The following is a 20,506-nucleotide window of genomic DNA, read 5'->3' as shown; positions in this document are numbered from 1 at the left end:
TTTGGCACATCTCACTTTGTTACCGGTAGATAGTATTGCCTCAAAAATGAAAATAAATACTTAATTTTTAATTGATTTCTTGTGTTTGATGATAATGAGCATGAAACGTTTATCAAAGAAAAAATAAAGTTTTACCAATTTACCGTTTTGCAATATTTTCAGTATTGTTATTATTGTGTAGTAAACTCAAATGTCGTCAGGCATTAGTAGTAGCACATAACATTAACCTTACTACTAATTAATAATACATATGCATTAAATTAATCAGGAGAAATAACTTATTTATATGTAAATTTTCGAATATTTGTTTAAAACAACAGCAAAGAATAAGTCGGTGAAGGTGCTGTCAATTCTGAATGCAGGTCAGTGTGAAAGTGAAGGTCGACATTATCATTTGTTTGATTAATTTTGTATTCAATGCTTAACATTTCCAAACATGTACTGTTAACTAATTCAAATACTTTTAAATTTACACAACAGCTATCAAGTTATGTTATATTGAATTTTGTTAACTTAAGTTGTCGAGCACATTTGAAATTATTCTGGCATGATTGGACTTCTTTTTATGATGTTTTCACTTTTTCAGCGCATTTATTGCAAGATTACATTTTACCGTAGAGCGCTTACATTTTGAAGCAGATTAAAAATAAAAAAAAGATTTATTAAGATTTTATGGGTTGTTTTCTATGTTTCACGGATGATATTGGGACCACATATCTATTCAAATAATAATGATTTAATAATGTAAGAGTATTATCAACTCATACTTAATAATAATTATTTATACCATTTAACTATATTTAATAATTACAATATTTATAACAAACTAATTATTATATTCTATTCACAAATACCGTAATCTGAAATTGTTAACTAAAATCAGGTAACATCATTTAATAAAAAAATAATGAATACTATTTTGATGTAAATTCATTATTTATTATTAATTGAAAATATTTTCATTGATTAAATTTCAGAAAACTAATGTACTTTCAAAAAGTAAATAATGTTGATAGTTGTGACATTCTGTATTAAAAAATTTTTTCCATTTCATTATTATTGATATAAAATAAGAAATAATGATTTTTTGATAGAGTATTTAATAACACATCCAAAATAATATTTATTTTTGGTGTAACATGGATATATCTCACATAAATCTGAAAAAAACGTGTACAAGAAATGGATGGTTCTGTAACTTATAATTGTACTTGAAAATTATTAAAAAACCGATATGGGAGAATAATTAAATGCTTAGTAATTGCATATGCAAATGAGGAGATTGATTTGGCGGTCAGCTGTGGCAGTGGTAGCTGTCTCGACTGGTTATGCTTTATATAAAAATGATTTTGATCCATTATCCATTGGTATTGTGCGAATTGGCCGTGCAGCGGCTACGGTAAACTTATTTTTTACGTATGATTTTACTTTTTCTCTACTAAAATATTACCACTTTTGCATTATTTTATAACACTGAAATCGTAAAGGAAAATTGTTTAAAAAATATTTCCGCTTTCCTATGAATTGTTTTTACTGAAAGATAAAATTTATACGCTGAAGAGCTTTTAATTTTAAACAGGTTGCATCGATTGCAATCGACTACAAGATGACAATGAATTTAGCGAATTCTGAAGCTGAAGATTATGCATTACAAATGTCTGGTGTCCATCAGCGGAGTGCTGATCGAATGCTAAAATTGGCTCATAAAAATGGAGGCTGTTACATCAAAGTAAAATTTGCGAAAATTTGTTTTCCCTTATATAATCTTATGTATTTATCTGGAACTGTTGTATGTAACGAATGATATGTTTATAATTTTTTTGTATTTTTTAGTTGATTTTAAATTATTTGCAGTTTATTTTCACTGCGTATTTATTATTACGTTTATTGTTCATTGAATTGTATCTTCATCTTTTGCCCCAGTGTTTATGATTATATTTTAGGTTGGACAACATTTGTCATCGCTAGACTACTTACTACCTATGGAATATATCCGAACGCTGTCTTCACTTTTAAAAGACGCTCCATTGTCTTCTTTCGATGACATTAAGCAAGTGCTATTGGAAGATTTGGGAAACAAAGTATTTTCATTGAATGGCGGATCAGTAATTTTATTAAAAAATTTATTTAGGTTGACAATTTTGTTGAAATTGATCCTAAACCAATTGGCTCTGCTTCGCTAGCTCAAGTTCATAAAGCCAAACTTTCAAATGGCCAAACTGTTGCTTTGAAAGTCCAACACAGACGTGTCAAACAGAACAGTGCCGTTGATATTTTTACAATGAATGTGAGCTTTGTTTTTTAAACATTTAAAATCGGATTTAAATATTCCTTCTGTTTTTTGAATGTTCTTTTATTTTTTTAGCAAAATGTGTATTTTTGATTCTGTGTTTAAATAATTTATTATTGTTATTATTTAATTGGTTTTTACTTATTTTAGTTGTTAGTGCATGCGGCTGCGAAAGTGTTTCCAGAATTCAAGTTGATGTGGTTTGCAGAAGAGGTAAAGCGAAATTTGCCTAGAGAGCTAAATTTCAAAGAAGAAGCAGAAAATGCTGATCGCATTCGACGTTTGTTGGAAAATTTCAAATTTTTAAAAGTAAATATGTTTACAACGAACAATATGGACAACGATTACGATGATTATTTTTCTTTTTCATTTAAATGTTAAAGATACCCGAAATTTTGTGGGACTTGTCTACAGACCGTGTACTTACCATGCAATATTTTGAAGGTGGTTTGGTGAATGATTTGAAATATATAAATTCGCACGGTATATCACCCTATGATGTATGTGTTTTTATGTTTTTGTGTAAATTGTAAATTTTTGAGTACTTATAGTGGCGTATATATGTAATTTTAGTTTTTATATTATTTATATTGTTTTAATTTTTTTTAGTTTGAATATCTTTTGAATTTCTTCACAATTTGTTTTATTATGCTAATACGATTTTTATTTTAACTGTTATATGCTTTCAGGTGAGCAGGAAGCTTAGTGTAATATTCAGTGAAATGATATTTGTCCACGGTGATGTGCACTGTGATCCACATCCGGGCAATATTCTTGTCCGTAAAGATTCAAATGGTCAGACTGAGATTGTTCTTCTTGATCATGGACTATATACAGTAAGAGCTATATCTGCTTCGAATTTTGCATATAGGATAACATAATTGGTTAGAAATTAGACGAAAATTTTCGCCTAAACTACGCCAGATTGTGGTTAAGTATACTGCGCAAGGATCGGCTTGGCATTGAACGTTGTTCGAAGACGTTGGGCGTGGGCGACTTGTATCCGCTGTTTGCTTGTATGGTAACTGCCCGCAGTTGGAAAGCAATAATTCGAGGAATTAAAAATACGGGCTTTACAGCCGAAGAGGTTATTTTTCAGGACCGAAGTTGATATTTTGTCATTTTATGGTGAATTTAGAATGATGATATCAAAGCGCATGCTGCTTCATACATTCCAGAAATGGCTGAAGTGTTGAGCAGTGTGCCGAGGCAGATGATCATGGTATTCAAAGCAAACGATCTTTTGCGTACAATTGAATTCAAGCTTGGCACCCAAAAGCAGGCTTATTCGTACTTGAATACAACTGAATATTGCCTGAATACGATTTACGATTATGCTTATCGACGCAGTGACAACTTGGCAAGAGGATGTCTGGTTTGGGTAGCTTGGACTACAGCTATTGTACGGCTTCAGTTGGCAGTTTGGTTCCTTTATTTTTATAACGTTGTTTATAATTTTCAACGATATGTGCAAGCATTTTCTCCGTACAATTTTACGAGACCGAAAATAGCCAGTTGAATCATTATTTATCATAGAATGGTAAAAAGTTGTGCATTATTTGTTTATTTCTTTCTTGGTATCGAAAACTTATTTCTTATTTTCTAGTGTGATTTGTAAAAAAATATGACTAATGTTTGCAGTTTTTAGATCATTTATTTTTTAAATACATTTTGAGTAATCAATTTTTTGCAATATTATACATATTAACAATCAATCAATAGTGATCACCTGTGACTGATGCAAATGGTACGCTTCGCCTGGCAACTGCTTTGCTAGGCTGCGTTGTTGTGCTGTGCTGTGTTTATGTTGGCTGTGTTCAGCGACTTGACCGGTGTAAAGTTTGCAGCGTTGTATTGAAATATTGATCTTAGGCAATAGGGAATGGATTTAATCGTTGCCTCAGAAACGGCTGCTGTGCTTGTTGCCAAGTTTGAACAACGAACGTTGTTTGCTTGCCATAGAGTGCAGCAGTTCGTCTGTGGGTGTGGATGTGGTTGTTTTTCGTGTTGTTCAGAGTGGGCATTGTGGATTTGGGCTTATGCTGGAACGTAGCCGATCTGAACAATGTCTTGGTGTTGCTCAGTTGGAAGCAATGCGCAACAATCAGGCGAAGTTGTTGCAGTTGTTACGGCGCTTGTATAATCAGCGGTCAAGCGAAGATGAGACATCTGTGCATGCAAATGAGAAACCGACAACGAAGAGTCGACCACTGCTGTCGAAAAAAGCGTCTGGAAAGCGATTTACCGTTCCGGAACCATTCAAAATGACCATCCGAGACGAGATGGCGCCAATACGGGCCACGTATGCAAATCGCTTTACAGAAGCATTGTTGGAGGAAAAAAATCGCAAACAAGCGGAACACATTGCCAAAGCTGAATTCAAAGCTTCTCCAGTGCCGGCTTCCACTTATCTGCCTTTGTACGAACAGCTGACACAAGCTGAGTCAAGTAGACGGCAATTTTTACTCCAACATCGTCATGAATTGCTTCAAACTGCCGTACAGCCTTTCAAGCTCAGTGAAGCACGTAATGAGATCCATTTAAGGCGATGTCGATCAGCCGCAATGGCAAACTGTCCTCCTCAATTTTCAGCCTTACCTGTTAAACCTATTTCCACATCACATATCACTGGCTGCATGCAGATGAGCAAGCAACCATTGTGTAATAAGAAAAATGATTTTTTTGATGAACGACAGCATTTTGTCCACAATGAGAATCCTAGCATTCAAAGCAAAGTAGGTGAAAAAATAATTACAAATGTGCTACTGTACTATTTATTGTACTGTATAGTACTGTACTTTATTTTGAAATAACACATAGGATACTATACATGAAAAAGGGTATCGGCGTGAGCAGTTACAAAAGCGTCATAGACTTTGTTACGCTGTTGAGCCAACGTTTCATCCTCGAAAATCTGCTCCTGTTCCTAATTTTAAACAACTTCACAATCAAGTAAGCGACACTCTGAATTGCATAAAAGGATTTATTTATATAGTTAGCATTCTTTGCTTAGTTGATTGTGAAGTTGTTCTGTTTAATTTTTTAGATACAAGAAAAATTGAATACAAGAAAAATTCAAAATGCTCACCTAATCAAAGTGGAACCGTTTGCTTTGAAAATGGATCCTTGCTGCCGGACACGTTGCCAAGCAAATACAGTAATACTAATTGTTGATAAAATGTTGAATAATATAAAAATTGTTCTGTTGATTTTCAATATTTAATTTATTGTTTTTTTTGTGTATTGTTCTTGTAGGGAATGAAATCTGAACAGAAAAACTGCCAATCTCTTAGAAGAAGTCGATCTTTGTTATATCTTTCTAGAGAGCCGGAGGTCGATCTGGCGAGTCAGTTTAATAAAACGACATTGATGAGAATCGAAATGAACAAGTGAGTATGTTTTATGCAAATCTGTTGTTATTAAAAGAAAATAAAGCATTAAAAGTTTGCTTACTTATTTATTTATTTTTTAGAGAACGGAGGAAAGCGACAGTGCGTGATATTCAAAACAACGATAAAAGCAGTGAAATAAAGAGCAAATTGAAAAAGCAACTAAAGCAGTATGTTGAAGATGAAAATATCCAACAAAAGCTTCGAGCTGAGGAAAAGAAGCGGAAATTAAAGTATCTTTTTTATTAATGAATTTTTAATTTTTATTATTAATGTTTTATTAATTTACACGTGAAAGTTAAAAGTGCATTTTGACAGGTTGGATTCAATTGCCTTTGAAACGTGGTACAAAGATAATCTAGCTGCCCTGAAAAATCGTATCCACAACAGACCAACTTTATTGGAGCAACAGAAAGCGGTAATTAATTTTTGTAAATCTGTTGTATTTGTAGTGTTTATCAAATAATTTAAATGAATGTTATTTTTAATTATATAAATATGGGTGCAATTGATTGACTTATTGATTGATTAATTTGTTTCAGCTAATTGCGAAACAGTCACTAGAAAATCGATTCAATGAAATTTTGAAAGAAGCCGGAATTAGTAAAACAGCTTATGAATGGAATCGTACTCTGAATGATGACGACGATGATAATACGGATGACAGTGATTCTGCACTGAGATCAGTGATGCGCGCTGTGGAAAAGTTAGAGCAGAGGAAGAAAATGACGAAACGTGATAGTTCCGTGACGAATCTAAACAGAACAAAGTCGAAAGATTCTGTTTCAACGATTGAAAGCATTACAAAATCATCCAATGATGATTGGGATGAAGACTTCGACACAGAAAGCACTCTTTATGGCGGACAACAAAATGACGATGCAGAAACTGCATCGCAGTCTACACAGACAAAATGGAATTAAATAGGAAATCAAAACTTGCTTTTTCTTAATTAAAAAAAACTTGAACACACTTTAAATCTCAGTTCATTATGACTTTTTATTAATTCATTATTCTACAAAAAAATAAAATCAACGTTTCACTGCATCGTAATTAGTGATTTTCATTGTACTGTATTGAATATTGTAAAAAGAATATTTTAAGTGTTATAATTTTATACTTGAAAATCATTTTATAATTTGTTCGTATTGAAATTTTATAGGTTAATTTGGGTTTAATAGCATCTGCATTTGTGATAAAATGTGCTGCAAGTGCTTACAGTTGCAAAATCGATCTTTTTCAAAACAAAGGAATGCATATAAAAAAACAAAAACTGAATTTGAATTGTTTCCTGCAAGTTTTTGTATATTAGCCTTATAAAAATAAAATTCATAAATTTTATTTAATATTTTAATATTTATATTAAATTTTATAAGTTGAAAATAAAATTTTTATTTTTATTTATGGAATTTAATTAAAAATTTTCAGGTTATTATAATATTTACCGCCCATGGCCTAATTAAATTGTTGCAAATTGACAGAGACCAATCAGAGAAGTGTAGCGAGTTCTTGCGGCGATAAATACCGCACTCTTGTCATTTTCAAATTATTGTGTCTTTCGGTGTTGAAGTGAAATGGTGCGATTATTTTTTGTTTTCTTCTCGTTTTATTTTCAAGCAAGAGCATCCCTTTCTATTTATTGAATTTCATAATTCATATGAAATGAAAAATGTCACTCAAATGGCAACAACAATTGATCAGGTAAAGTTTTGCTGAATTGTTGCTTTTATCCAAATTTATCATCTGAATTAATTCGCAGCAATTTAATGCGCTTTAAAATAACTTATCTTGCATATTATGATGCATGTTCTAAATGAAAAGTTGAAAAATTGTTTTTCATTAAAAAAGAATAATATTAAATTATTAAACAAACGCGAAATGATCGTTTCAAGTTGATACTTTGCGTGGGCGTTTGAAGTCGATTTCTGTTGCGCACTTAGGCTATCTGACTTTTATGCAAATCAGCGTCGTCTGAAAGGTCACCACTGATCAGTAACTGATAATTGTTGCTTGCTGTTTACTGGCCTGAATTTTGACGGCGTTGAACGGAAATTAATCAACGATTGTTGAAAAGCTTTTCACTATTTCAAAATTTGTAATTCTTGTATTTGTTTCATCTACTTATTCCATTATTATTATTATTATTGTTGTTGTTGTTTTTGTTGTTATTTTAAATTGAATTTTTAATTTCAGGTAGTTTTGTTACTTTATGAATTGCAACATTTTGCTGCTTATCGAAAAACTTGAAGACATGAAGCTGAAAACGGAACAACTTACGACAAAAAAGGTATGTGCGATTCTTTTTTTAAATAACTTCAAATTCAAATTCTTCAAGTTTCGGTTGCGGATAATTCGAAAGGGTCGAACTATCCCGTAGTTTTCATTTGGTGAACATCAATCTACTTGTTTGAGATTTGAATTAATACAGTATTCTGGCAACAGAATCTGCATGTTCAACAACTGCTTTAATATGTTGAGTGATTTTTATTTCTTAAATTTTTATTTAATTTTATCTCTCGTTTATTTCTTTCCATATTTTTAATTTTGTTTCAATTTTAAATTGTAATTTTTTCTTCACATTTGTTACTTATTTTAATATTGGTTTAAATAGAATGATTCATTGTATACGCGTATCAGTAACACGTAACAATGTGTATGAATTGGCATGAACAGTGGGCCAGATGAATGAAATGATGAATAAGTTTAAATTTTAGTGGAGGATGGTGAAGATAGAAATGAATGTTGAATTGTGAGATTTAACTCTTGTCGGCATTTATTATTATTATTATAACAAGAAAATTTGCTTATTTGACCAAAAACTTTTTTCGACTTTTTATATCATCGGTTAAATTTATTTTACTTTAATTCTTAGTTTCTTATTCACTTATTCACCATTGTTGGAATGAGTTACTTTTCAACTAACTTTTCATCATTATTGCGGTTTAGTTTCAACTTTTTTCTTTTACATTTTAATCGTGAAAATGCATTATGTTTAAATTGTTTCCGCAATTCCAAAGTTAACTGCATAATTCGATAAATTTATTATCGGATGGCAATTATGCATAATAGCTGTGCTTTTGCAGTGATGAAATGTAAATCAGTTAAATCAATTAGATATTAAATATGAAGGGGGTATTAAAATATTTAAAGCAAGTGGAGAAGCAGGTGATTCCATGCTAGTGCGCCGCGCTCTTCTTATAGACGAGGATGGGCATCGAAGTGGGAGAAAGCCTCTACTCTTTGCGCTTGGTATGATGGCTAATGCTTACTTTTTCGCCTGATTTGAATATGGGAAGAATTTGCATGTTCTTTTTTTTATTTTTGCTATAAAGTAAAAAGAGTGTTGTTTGTGGATAGATTTTTCTTGGTCTCAGAGAGGGAAGGAAGCATTGCTCGTATACCTTTTTTTGGTATCGCCTAGACAAAGTAAATATAGTTATTAAGAAAAATCTATTACTAATATAAGTGTAATTGTATTATGGGCAGTATGAAGAGCACTTATTCACATTTTTTTAATAAGCAAATTGTGCTGTTTCTATAATATGAGATGGAAAAATTGTCATTTCTGAAAAATATAAATTCATAAATAATTCTGTTTTTATGTGCAAAGTTATGATTTTTTAAATATGATTGTCTTTATATATATATATTTGTAGGTGGTATTGGTTAATTCTTTTAATTATCTATCAAATATTGTTGTTTTTCTCTTATATCTTAACAAGTACATTTGATGGGGTTTTGTTGTTGTATTGGAATTTATCCAGTTTGGGGTTATGAAATAGTCAATTTGGTTGTTATGATTTCTGAACAGTTTGGCACGAATTAATGGAGAATTTCTTGCATTTATTGTATTGTGAATGATGTGATAGTTGATTGTGTCGCATTTGTGACACACACTGTTGTTAAAATGCGACATCATCTTAGCTTTTGAGGTTGGTCAAGTGGTAATATTTGAATCGTCGTTGTTGTTAAAAATTGGAGGCAGTCGGTCAGAAAGCATCCTTGCTTAGACAATTCAAATCGATGGTCAATTGATATCCAGTTGTTGACCCACTGGGAACTGCAGACACGCAGCACACGTCATCGACGCTGTTTGTTCGACAAACGTCTCTCCACTGTGTGGAGTGATGCAAAGCCATGTCCTGAGAGTAGCACTCTTACACGTTTATGCTGATTTAGCGCATTTATAGTAATTGAAAAACTGGACACGACGATTATTTGATGACCGGTTGGTTGTTCGAAGCTCGTGCAGCTGTATATTATTCAGCATTGAGCAGTTGGCTGACCAATTGCAAGTGAAAACAGAACTTGACTCGGCAAGGTCTGGAACTGTCCACGTTTAAGGCAGCTTTTCGCTGTACTAACAGCGAATTGGAAAATTACACAAAGCTTTTTCTTGGTTCAGAAAAAGAAACCAGCATCCGCCGTTTGTTCCAACTTTTCCTTCCCCTTCTTCCCGTTAGCTTCAGTGGGAGTGGATTTGTTTGTTTTATTAGTATTTTTTATTTTTATTTTCCCCCATTCATTCTTGCTAGCTTTGATGTAGGCTTGTTTTATTGTTTGTTAAGAGTAAACTTGCAAAGCTTGCCGACCAAACGGTAAATGAAGAAACTGGCTCGGTTCCGAGCCGGTCGGAAAAAAAGGGCAGAGGGAATATTTTTTGGCGGGCTGGGCGGGACAGCGTTGTTTCATTGGTCCAATTGTCCAATCAGCGAGGTGTGCACCTCACCAAATTGATACTCTGCTCGGCCATTTGCTGCCTGAACAATATACTTTCAACGTTCTTTGCTGCTTTATTTTTCTCTTCATCCCAGCTGGTTAGTTTGTACTTTGCTGTTAGTTAGTTGTATATTTTTCCATTTCAATTTTGCCATTCGAACAGCAGCCGAATACGGCTTGCAAAATATATTGTCGCTGTTCACAACCATTAACTGGTTCAACATCGGTGGATGTTTCTGAATCACGCCTTGAATAATAATAATTCGACCTCAACATACAGCCCACCATATAGCTAATGCTCCAATGAAACGTTTCTGTTCTACTTTGGCTTCAACCATTGCTTTTCTTTGGATTGTCGTCGACGCGGCACCGTTGGGCTTGCCATACGGTTAGTAGTTTATTTTTTTGTCATTCGTTGGCTGAGAACTTTTAATTTTGAATCTTCTCAACTCTAAAATTGAACTGGGGAAGGGATGAATGTGAAATTTTCAATCTTTTCAACAAATTTATTTCTTGAAAATTATTTTTTATTATTGAATATGATATTTTTGTGAGATTGTTTCAAATTGACTTTTCAAAGTTATAATTTTATCATTTAACGCATCGTGCATTGTGATTGTAAATTTTAAAACAATGCAAGCAAGCGTCTAATTTGATATTATATATATATATATACGTTGATGTGACGTATAGCGCAGCTATTGTGTTGAAAATTTTCTAAAGTGAATGGAATTCACATTTATTGAAATTTGATTGTTTTATTTTATATGGAATGGAAAATTTTTAATCTTTTTTCAGAATCATTCGATTATCGGGTCATTCATTTTTCCTACTACACAATAATGCGCCATAATAAATGCCAATGAATAATAAATAAATAGCATTTCCCTTTTTTTGATTTATAAGTTTTATGCATTCATTTAGTATTTTTTTTCCTCGTTATTGTTATATATTTGTAATACTGAACGACTGAAAGTACTCGTTGTGAAGCTGTACGATAAATGAGGTCGATTGTGAAATGGTTTTTTTTAATTATAATTTTTACTTTACAATGTTTTTCTCTTTTTCCGTTTCATTTTCTGACAAAGAAAAGCAGTGACCGACAAAAGGCAGACATTGACAACGGGAAATTGTTCATTAAACCCTTTGTCAATTTGCGTAATTTTCCCCAATGATATAACTTTTTTGGCCATTTTTTATTTTTGAAAAAATTAGCATAAATTTTTTGGCATATTTTTGGTAATTACAATGAGATTTGAAGTTGATTTTGAAGGCAAAATCACTTATTTGAGATGAAAAATAATTCAGATTGGAACACGTTAAACAAATTTGCATCTTTTTTTTTTGAACAAGTAAACAAGCATTTAGTATGGTTTCAGACGTTCATTACAAAAGCTCATGCAATTGAAACCAGGCTGAGCGCGAATGCTTTTAAATAAATGATGCTGAACTGGAATTTTCATTTCATGCTAATGCAGATGATCAACAACAGTTCATAAATGAAATTGCTTACTTCGACAGGCAAACTGACCAGTTTGTTGCTTATGAGTTTAATTTTGCCGCTTAAAATTCTATTATGATAAGAGGAGAGGGAGAGATTATTATCGAGTTTGAAAATCAACTTTTACTTTAATATTTTGAACTTTTTCCTGTTGCAAAGGTTTTTGATGATTGAAATTTAAAAAGATACACGTGAATAGTTCAGTATTGGTTTATGGTCAGCTAGAAATGCAGTGTAGAATAATAATTAGCAAGGAAAGAATTGTACATATTTGAAGCATGAAGTGACGTGAAAGTTGGCTGACCTGATGAGTGTTTTCATCTTTGCTGATTGTGAATAATAGTTTCATTTTTAACAAAAGCAACAAGCAACGTAAGAACATTTTTAATAAAAAAAATGTACTTCACTTTGAGGTTATATTATTATGACAATGAAAGTTTGGTTTTAACGCAATGTCTTACAAAAAAAACTTTCCTTTATAATTTTTGAACAACATACAGTTCCATTGGTTAAATTTGTATTTTTCAGAAGAAGATGGTACTTTTTTGACCATTGAAGACTTCAGAAATGCGATGTATCTGACAACAGGTAAGCAAAATACCATTCATTTTATCTATATGAACAATATTTGGAAAATATGAAGTCATTTTTCTTGTCACAAATGATCATCAAAGCATGCTAGTGTTAATATTAATGTTGGCTAGTTGGACAGCAGCATAAGGTACAATAATTACTAAGTAGTATATGCATGTTGATGGATGGATGTGAACATGTTGTTGCTAATGGCTACTGAAGCGAAAGGGAAGACGATTGTGAAATTGCAATATTTGCAAAGGTGGTTAGTTTTCGCATTTGTTCAGTGGAATTCGATAAAGAAAACGTGGTAGCAAGTTAAAGCAGTGAATAATAATGCAGTGTTCTAAAGTTTTACAACTGGTGACGCAGCACGCAATGGGGAATGGAGAAAATGAGCTGTTTGTTCTTTTGCCAATGGCCAGCTGTTCTGGATGCAAGAGTGAATGGCGTAATGCTGTGTAAATAGTTGGTCGACACGCGTCACCGTCCGTTGGATCCTTTGACTTCACCATTGGAACTGGTTTGTCACGTTCGCATGCTTTTCCTCCGTCAGTTATTTCATGCATACAGTAAATAGCGGATGAATTGAACGAAATGAAAGCTTTCAGCCGACCCCACACCAACATTAATGGGGGCTTTGAACCGCAAAACGATTCTCCAGCTAGTTTTACCGACAAGCCGGCTAACTGGATTGCATTTTGCAAGCAAAATGAACATTTTCACCTTCATTTCTGCACTATTTTTTTTGTTTCAGTGGGATAATTTTTTTCTGCTTTTCATTAATATTAAGCAACTGATTAATGATTGAAATTTTTTTATCATCATTTCAATATGCAATCTGCAAATTTGTGTATAATTTCAGAAGAAATGTACGGATCTGAAACTCATCCACCATGGCAACAAGGTGTAGTGTATTTTGAATGAATTAAATTTTTACGTCAGTAGCTTTTCTTTGTAGTCGACAAATTTCAAGGAGATATTGTTGGCAAGGCTGTGATGAGACGTCGTCTGAAGACGAGGGGCGTTAGCAGGAATGGTGTGCGCATGACGAAAGACAAATGGCCCAACAACGAAGTACCTTATGTTTTGTCCGATTATTACAGTAGGTTTGCTTTGCATTGTCAAGTTTAATTGTTGAATTTGACATCTATATATCGGTCTACCTGACGTTGGTCTGTTTTAAAGCAACCAAAGAAAGGGCGATCATTGCTCGAGCCATGAAAGCCTACCACGACAGAACTTGCGTTCGTTTTGTTCCCAGAACTTTCGAACCTGATTATTTGTATATTGGGAAAATTGACGGGTAAGTGCTATTTATTTACAAAAAAAGCAGAAGATATATATATATATATATATATAGAAAATGATGAATAGGAATGCAGGGATTTTGGAAATTTTTTGCATTGAAATTATTAATACGTTTTAGCTGCTTTTCTGATGTCGGAAGAGGTGGTGGAAGGCAAGAATTATCGCTCGATTTTGGCTGTATAGATTACGAAACAGTTATTCATGAACTTATGCATGCGGTTGGCTTTTGGCACGAACATGAGCGATGGGATCGGGACAATTACATTCAAATTTTGTGGAACAATGTCGACAGAGGTAATTTCTACAAGAACAAAATTTTCTACTGTTTTTCTTTTTTTCAAATTATGAACATTGTAGGGGAAATTGTATAAATATGATTGTTGAAAATTTTCCATTTTCAGGAGGATATGATCAATTTGGCAAGGCGAATTTGTTAGAGAGCGACTATTATGATGAGAATTATGATTATTTTTCAATTCTTCATTACGACAGTAAAGCATTTTCACGAAACGGGCGTAACACGATCGAAGCACGCATGCCGGGTATGACAGCCATCATTGGTCGGATGAAAGATTTCAGCCCTGTCGATTTGCGCAAAATTAACAAAATGTACAACTGCTCGTCTTATTACACTTATGCTGCCGGAAATCCGGGGGTTTGGCTTAATCATTTGCCGGGCGCTACTTCGGATGCTTTTTTATCCAAAGAGAAAACTGATCCATATTCATATTTCACCAAACCGAATCCATTCTTGCCTTCACCTTCTGCGCATCAAAATGCAGGTCAGTTTTACAAATGAAATCAAATATCAGTTTGAAGTTTTTTTGTTGTCATATATATATTTTAGAAATATGCGAAGATAAAGCTACCCAGTGCTGGCTGATTCTTGACCGGTGCAGGTCGTTGTTTTATGAATTCTTGATGAGATACCTTTGTCCAAAATCGTGTGGATTTTGTGCTTAGTATCAATATTTTATTTGGTAAATTATAAAAGGGCATTCTTTTTCTTTAATTTTTAAAAAAATGTGATGCTGATGTAGATTTTTTGTGTATATAAGTTTCAAAATTAAATATTTTCGATTAGTTCTACACTGTTCAACATGTAGCGATGGCTTACTTTACCCTGATCAGATGATGTATGGTATTTGCACTACTTTAACTAGTCGGTTACTTTTTTTAGTGAGTGTAACGGTGGAAAAATGGAAAAGCGTTCATTCAGACCATCACAGAAAATATGCACCTGTGATTTTGTGGTTTTTTTTAGTAAAAATAGTTTGCTTTTGCATTTTGAGAATTTCGTCTGATGTATTTTGTAATTGACAATGTGCTATACTTTGAAGATATATACTTGCTTTAAATAATTTTTATATCAGCTTTATTGTAATACTTTTCATTTGAAAAGTTGGTCATCACTTTTGTCTCATATTTTGCGAGTAAATGGGAAAGAAATGTAACGATGAAAACGCAAGTACAATTTGGATACAAACAATGAATGCTGAACTGCAATTGCTGAAAGTGGAAGAACTGGTGAAAGCTGCATCACATTTAAACATACTTGCACATCTTCGAATATACTGTAAGTAGAGTTTGCCGCTAAAATTTGAATATATTTTATTCAATAGTATCATTTCTTTGTCAAGCAGTTAAAATGTTTCATCACATGACTTGTAAACAGTGATGCGGGTTTATTGAAATTTTTGTTCATGTTCAATTGCTATCCAGGAGATTGTCGTAATTTTTTTTCAGATGCATTTTCAGCCTGATGAAAGCGGCAAAATAAAAGTGAGAAAAATTCTCTGAAAAGTTGTAAGTACGTTTAATTTTGGTGAACTTTTTTGAGGGAGAGGGGTATTTATTTACTGGTTCTGAAATTCTTCTCTTTACTGATTGTTTCATTACAAATTTGCATTTATTTGAAAATGTTTTTATCTTGTCTTTTTGGAAATAACAACTAAATGTAATTTGTATATTAGAAATGTATATTATTTTTGTTTAGTTTCATAAACTTTTGAAAATGTAAAAATTTGTAATTTTCACAGGGGTTTTTGGTAAGCATCACCATCGATGTATGACGAAGAGCATCAGGAAAATTTGTGCTATAGTGATTCACTCACCGTTCGACGCCAAGGCCGGGCATCTCTTCACATGTAGGTCAGTGAAACTATTTTTTTTTGAATTATTGAAATATTCTCATTTGCATACACAGCTTTATAAATAGGCGTTGTAATTTTTGTCTGATTTTTTACTAAAAAATAAGTACCTCCCGTGACATTCGTATTTGTTTCGGTTGCTGCATTTTGAAAATATCTATAATTTTTTAACTTTATTTTTTTATCTCTGATGAATGTGGGACATTACATTAAATAGCTTATTGGCAGTACAGTGAGACAGATGCATGTGGTTTCGATGAACCAGTTTCTATGCAAAGGTAGAAATAGGCAACATACGATGCCGGCAGCCATTTATTGTTCTGTTTCGTTTCGCTTATTTCGGAGGTTTGTGAAAATTTTCTGCGCCTCCTAGCAGCCTCAATCTCGTGCTGTAAATGCTTTTTTAATACTGAAAAGTTCAGTTGTTCAAAGCTTTTGTCTTTTGATCATGAAGCTTCTGAATTCTTTTCAGTTTTTATTAACAATTTTATCAGGATGCGCAGTTGTCGCTTCATTTGGTAAATTATTTTTCTTCAGTTATATTGTAATTTCTTATTCAATTAAACCATATATTATATATGCTTTGTATTATATTGTAAGCAACAATAATCTTATCATTTTGTCTATAGAACTTTACAACACCTGATGTTGTAGATTGAAGCAATTGAAATTGTTCCCTGATATATATATATATATGTAATATGCTGCTATGATCTGTCTTTGTGAAAAAAGTGAAAAGAAAACAGTTGTTCATTTCTTTCTTTTGACATCAATGAAGCACGTGTTTTAAAGGGCAAGATGTTTTCAACATTATCGCCACTAAGCATTAAAGCATTTAATTTTTCTATACATACGGTAGTAGATGTGGATTGTAGAACAAAATTTCGAGCATTTTAACTCTGCAACAAGTGTTAAATTCAGCAAGATAATGTTATTTCAATTAGTTTTATAAATCAGTTGATTCTTTTTGTTTTGATATTTATTTGCTTGCCATTTTACTGTTAGATTATCAAAATCTCATTTTTCAGTTTTTGAAACGTATTTATGTAATTATGATGAATTTATCAGCTTCTCATATTCTTTGGATAGATTTTTATTCAATTTTCAATTGCTCACAAAGCGTTGTTCCTTTTCTGACATTCAGTGAGCTAACTAACTGTTCAAATACAACATCGAACCACTTCTTCTGTGCATATATTTATTTCATAATTACTTGCTTGCACATGTAATTATTATGAACAAATTTCTATTACCGTATGTGAATAATGTTTTGTTTAGTTGATTTTTATTTTATGATAATATTTCAGATGGAGAGCTATTTTTTCATTTCTATGATTAGGATGATTGAATATGAGAGGCAGCATTTTGGTGAGCAGGTAAACAGAGTGGAACAGTGCAATCTGGGGCAGTTATGGCATTAAACGCGAATCCTGATTGTTTAAACTTTATTTTTTTCATATTTTTAAATGCAAAATGATTAAATTACATTTTTGCTTTCTATCTGTATAAGTTGATAGTTAATTTTCCCCTTCCCTTTCCCCTCAGTGAAGATTATTTTATACAGTAAATTTTAATAATAAAAATATTTATTTCTTTTTCAAATTAAACGAAGAAATAATGAAAGGGAAATGGCTTTTTCAAATTTGTCACATTTGAATATTTGTTCGGTTTCAATTTATATCAAGGACAATATTGTTTTATCAGAAGATGCAGAGGCGTTTTGTTCAAAATCTTTGGCACTGATATGGAAAATTGATTATTATCAGAAATCAGATTGCACGCCTAGAATTGAACGGAAAGTGAATTGCTTGTTATCAATATGGTCGATGTAATCAGTTGAACATATCACGAGCAATTAGAAATTCGATTTGTTTTTAAACAAGAGGCTTTCTTTGAAGGCAAATCGTGGGCGTTGTTGTTTGAGATCAGATTGCGATTTTAGCTTTTCATTGCTGTTGAACCTGTTTCTTCTGCACAGTCTGATTGCCGGTTTGTAATGTGATGTAATGTAATGTAATGTAATGTAATGCAATGTAATGTAATGTAATTTTTTATGTAGGCGTTGTTGATTTGTCACTTTGCATGTGGCAAACATTTTTGTTTGATCTATCATTACTGTACTGTTTCAGCTTCAATTATAACATTCTCCACTTTTTGAACTTTAACAACTGTAACTATTAACTATAGCGTTGTTATTTCCTTTTTACTTTTTTTCACATTTTAATTAAAAACACATATATCACTGTGATGTGAAAATTGAACTGTCATTTATTTTATCATCGAAACAAGTTGAGTTAATGTAAAATTTTATTTCAGAGATAAATTTACCATTTCTAACACCGCAAGATTTCAAGAATGGACTCAAATTGGCTGCAAGTGAGTTGTTTGAATCTTCTTTTTCTTTAAAAAAAAGAAAGAAAATGTTCTGTTTTTTTTCACATCCATGTATACATAAATAAATAAATAAATATATATATATATATATATGTAATGTATTGCAGGAGATTTGCTTGTCAATGGTTTGAAAAGCATCTGGCAATTGAGTGAGACGGTTTTTGTAGTATTTGCATGTTTTATTTTATGCTTCTCTTCGTTCAAAGGACAGCAGCGATATTTTTGTTGTTGTTTCAGATAAATATCGTGGCGATGTACGTGGAAAGGCTCTTCGAAGAAGGCAGTTCGACTCGAATTCGAACTTGAGGGGCGTTTCCAGAAACGCGCGAATTGGTAGTCAATACAAATGGCCAGACGGTGTTGTTCCTTATGTTTTGTCAAGAGATTATTGTAATTAATGTTAAAGTTTGTCTTTTCTTTTTCATGGTTAATTTGATTTATTTCCTCCATTCAGCTGCAAGTGAACGTGCGGTTATAGCCAGAGCAATGCAAGCTTATCACGAGAAGACGTGTATTAAATTTGTTGCAAGAACGCACGAACCGGACTATCTGTATATTAAAAAAGAAGATGGGTGAGGCGATTTTTGAATTGTCCAGATTATTGAGTTACTTTTTACATTGAATGTTACTCCCAATTTTAGTTGTTTTTCGGACGTTGGTCGAACGGGTGGTCGTCAGACGGTATCTTTGGACGACGGCTGTATCTATTATAGAACCATTATACATGAATTGATGCACGCAATTGGATTTTGGCATGAACATGAAAGACCAGACAGGGATGATTTTGTCGATGTAATTTGGTACAACATTAGAGCCGGTATGGGTTGGTTGTGAACATGTGATGGCATGTTTAACATTTTCCTAGTACAGGTGCGCATAGTCAATTTCAAAAAGTATCCCCGTCAGAAAGCAATACATTTGGTGAACGATACGACTATCGGTCAATTATGCATTATGATTCGAAATCGTTTTCCAAAAATGGTCGAGATACGATGGTTGCCAGGGAACCTGGCATGACCAGCGTGATGGGAAAGTCGGGTGATTTCAGTCCGTCAGATTTGCGACGCTTGAACACTTTGTACAATTGCCATAGTCGACCAAATTCCAGGCCTGCACCTCCTCCGTCTCCGATAATTCGTCCTCTGGTGAGACCGCCCGTAATAGACGACGAGGACGATGATTACGATGGAGCTCCGTTTTCAATTCGCCCACCTCCTCCAAGACCAATTCGTCTGAATTTGAAAATTCCATTCTTAGATTTAAGTGAGTGTTCATTTGTTTTATTAATTTTTGCTGCTTTATTTTGAAAAAAGAAAAGATTTAATCTGAATTTTCAGTTTGCACCGACATGTGGAAAGATTGCTACAAGTGGGCTGCAATGTGTCGAACATCAGTACTCGAGGTGCCAATGCGTTTCGTCTGCGCTCGAACTTGTGGACATTGTTGAATATTGTAGATTTTTAGAATTTTCTATTTTATTTCTTTTCTTATTTTCAAATCCAATCCCATGGCGCATTGCTACCTTATGCATCGCTCAAGAAGAACGAAAGAAGGTTGTGTTTTTTAAAAAAATATTTTGTGTTGCGTGTGAATTTTACCCTGATACGGCTCTCATCGTGAATAATAAAGTTTGAACACTGGATTTGCGTATTTTAGAATAACGAAAATATTTTGCAAATTGAAATCATCCATTTTTTAAAGATAATTTTTTTTCAGTTTTATCGATTCGAGCGGGCAGAGAAATTATTTTCACACGGTGCTGCCAAATTACCTTCCAATCAGTCATGTGAAAATCCACATACGTATGTATGCTTTTAATTTTGGTTTTTTTTTATTTTAAAACTTTTTAACAAATTATTTGCATTGTATTTTGCTAGACGACCTCGCGCATGTAGAGGAAAGAAGGTCCAGTTTGAGGACGGTTGCTGCAAGAATTGGTTGTTTACATGCGCAATGCGATACGGGAGAGACAACAATTTGCTTCGTCGACCAACAGCAGAACAGGGCCAGTTTGTTTTGGTCTGGGCAAACATCAGAGCAGACCGTGACGTTGTGGTAATAAAGAGGCCGTTTGGTGGTAGTCGGCCAGGGATAGTCAATTGGAAAAGAAGCTAACCTGTGAAAAGGTCGTTTCACCTGACCGCGCAGCTTGCTCAAACAGTTGAAGAGAAGAAGCTTT

General features: G+C 33.0%; 4 protein-coding genes across 4 annotated transcripts; 3 read left to right on the top strand and 1 right to left on the bottom strand.

The window, feature by feature from the left end:
- The first annotated feature begins 1,273 nt into the window (after nt 1-1,273).
- On the top strand, nt 1,274-7,117 carry Tsp_03160 (ABC1 family protein). Its single transcript, XM_003379454.1, has 17 exons — nt 1,274-1,399; nt 1,580-1,729; nt 1,944-2,081; nt 2,132-2,287; nt 2,441-2,599; nt 2,674-2,790; nt 2,980-3,126; nt 3,180-3,377; nt 3,429-3,710; nt 4,195-5,025; nt 5,111-5,242; nt 5,337-5,447; nt 5,546-5,679; nt 5,763-5,912; nt 5,998-6,097; nt 6,222-6,577; nt 7,108-7,117. Exons 1-17 carry the CDS (start codon nt 1,274-1,276, stop codon nt 7,115-7,117), a joined length of 3,297 nt encoding a protein of 1,098 aa, XP_003379502.1.
- A 6,189-nt stretch (nt 7,118-13,306) lies between these two features.
- Nucleotides 13,307-14,746, top strand: Tsp_03159 (zinc metalloproteinase nas-8). The gene is made up of 6 exons (XM_003379453.1): nt 13,307-13,379; nt 13,434-13,577; nt 13,661-13,778; nt 13,902-14,077; nt 14,185-14,438; nt 14,603-14,746. The coding sequence occupies exons 1-6, from the start codon at nt 13,307-13,309 to the stop codon at nt 14,744-14,746; spliced, it is 909 nt and encodes a 302-aa protein (XP_003379501.1).
- Nucleotides 14,747-15,192: 446 nt separating this feature from the next.
- On the bottom strand, nt 15,193-15,920 carry Tsp_03158 (hypothetical protein). Its single transcript, XM_003379452.1, has 2 exons — nt 15,898-15,920; nt 15,193-15,376 (listed from the first exon to the last, which is right to left on the bottom strand). Exons 1-2 carry the CDS (start codon nt 15,918-15,920, stop codon nt 15,193-15,195), a joined length of 207 nt encoding a protein of 68 aa, XP_003379500.1.
- A 1,641-nt stretch (nt 15,921-17,561) lies between these two features.
- Nucleotides 17,562-20,442, top strand: Tsp_03157 (zinc metalloproteinase nas-8). Its single transcript, XM_003379451.1, has 11 exons — nt 17,562-17,732; nt 17,832-17,922; nt 18,250-18,309; nt 18,435-18,484; nt 18,534-18,684; nt 18,782-18,899; nt 18,969-19,144; nt 19,198-19,604; nt 19,665-19,955; nt 20,044-20,129; nt 20,205-20,442. The coding sequence occupies exons 1-11, from the start codon at nt 17,562-17,564 to the stop codon at nt 20,440-20,442; spliced, it is 1,839 nt and encodes a 612-aa protein (XP_003379499.1).
- The last annotated feature ends 64 nt before the right edge of the window (nt 20,443-20,506 follow it).

This window comes from Trichinella spiralis (genome assembly GCF_000181795.1).
Source record: "Trichinella spiralis strain ISS 195 chromosome Unknown Scfld2, whole genome shotgun sequence".
Lineage (NCBI taxonomy): Eukaryota > Metazoa > Nematoda > Enoplea > Trichinellida > Trichinellidae > Trichinella > Trichinella spiralis.
The sequence above is the reverse complement of the archived record's forward strand: the minus strand, read 5'-3'. Positions and strand labels throughout refer to the sequence as shown.

Bases quoted from the DNA above. Each gene is read 5' to 3' on its own strand.
- Tsp_03160 (XM_003379454.1), top strand. From the start codon at position 1,274: ATGAGGAGATTGATTTGGCGGTCAGCTGTGGCAGTGGTAGCTGTCTCG. The intron at 3,127-3,179 runs GTAAGAGCTATA...ATAATTGGTTAG, and splicing joins TTGATCATGGACTATATACA to AAATTAGACGAAAATTTTCG. The intron at 5,913-5,997 runs GTATCTTTTTTA...GCATTTTGACAG, and splicing joins GAAAAGAAGCGGAAATTAAA to GTTGGATTCAATTGCCTTTG.
- Tsp_03158 (XM_003379452.1), bottom strand. From the start codon at position 15,920: ATGCCCGGCCTTGGCGTCGAACG. The intron at 15,377-15,897 runs GTGAGTGAATCA...TTCAAATTTTAG, and splicing joins CCCGGCCTTGGCGTCGAACG to CGGCAAACTCTACTTACAGT.
- Tsp_03159 (XM_003379453.1), top strand. From the start codon at position 13,307: ATGCAATCTGCAAATTTGTGTATAATTTCAGAAGAAATGTACGGATCT. The intron at 13,380-13,433 runs GTGTAGTGTATT...TTTTCTTTGTAG, and splicing joins TCATCCACCATGGCAACAAG to TCGACAAATTTCAAGGAGAT. The intron at 14,439-14,602 runs GTTTGGCTTAAT...ATCAGTTTGAAG, and splicing joins ATGCTGCCGGAAATCCGGGG to TTTTTTTGTTGTCATATATA.
- Tsp_03157 (XM_003379451.1), top strand. From the start codon at position 17,562: ATGGCTTTTTCAAATTTGTCACATTTGAATATTTGTTCGGTTTCAATT. The intron at 18,485-18,533 runs GTTTTTGTAGTA...CTTCGTTCAAAG, and splicing joins TCTGGCAATTGAGTGAGACG to GACAGCAGCGATATTTTTGT. The intron at 19,145-19,197 runs GTATGGGTTGGT...TTCCTAGTACAG, and splicing joins TTGGTACAACATTAGAGCCG to GTGCGCATAGTCAATTTCAA.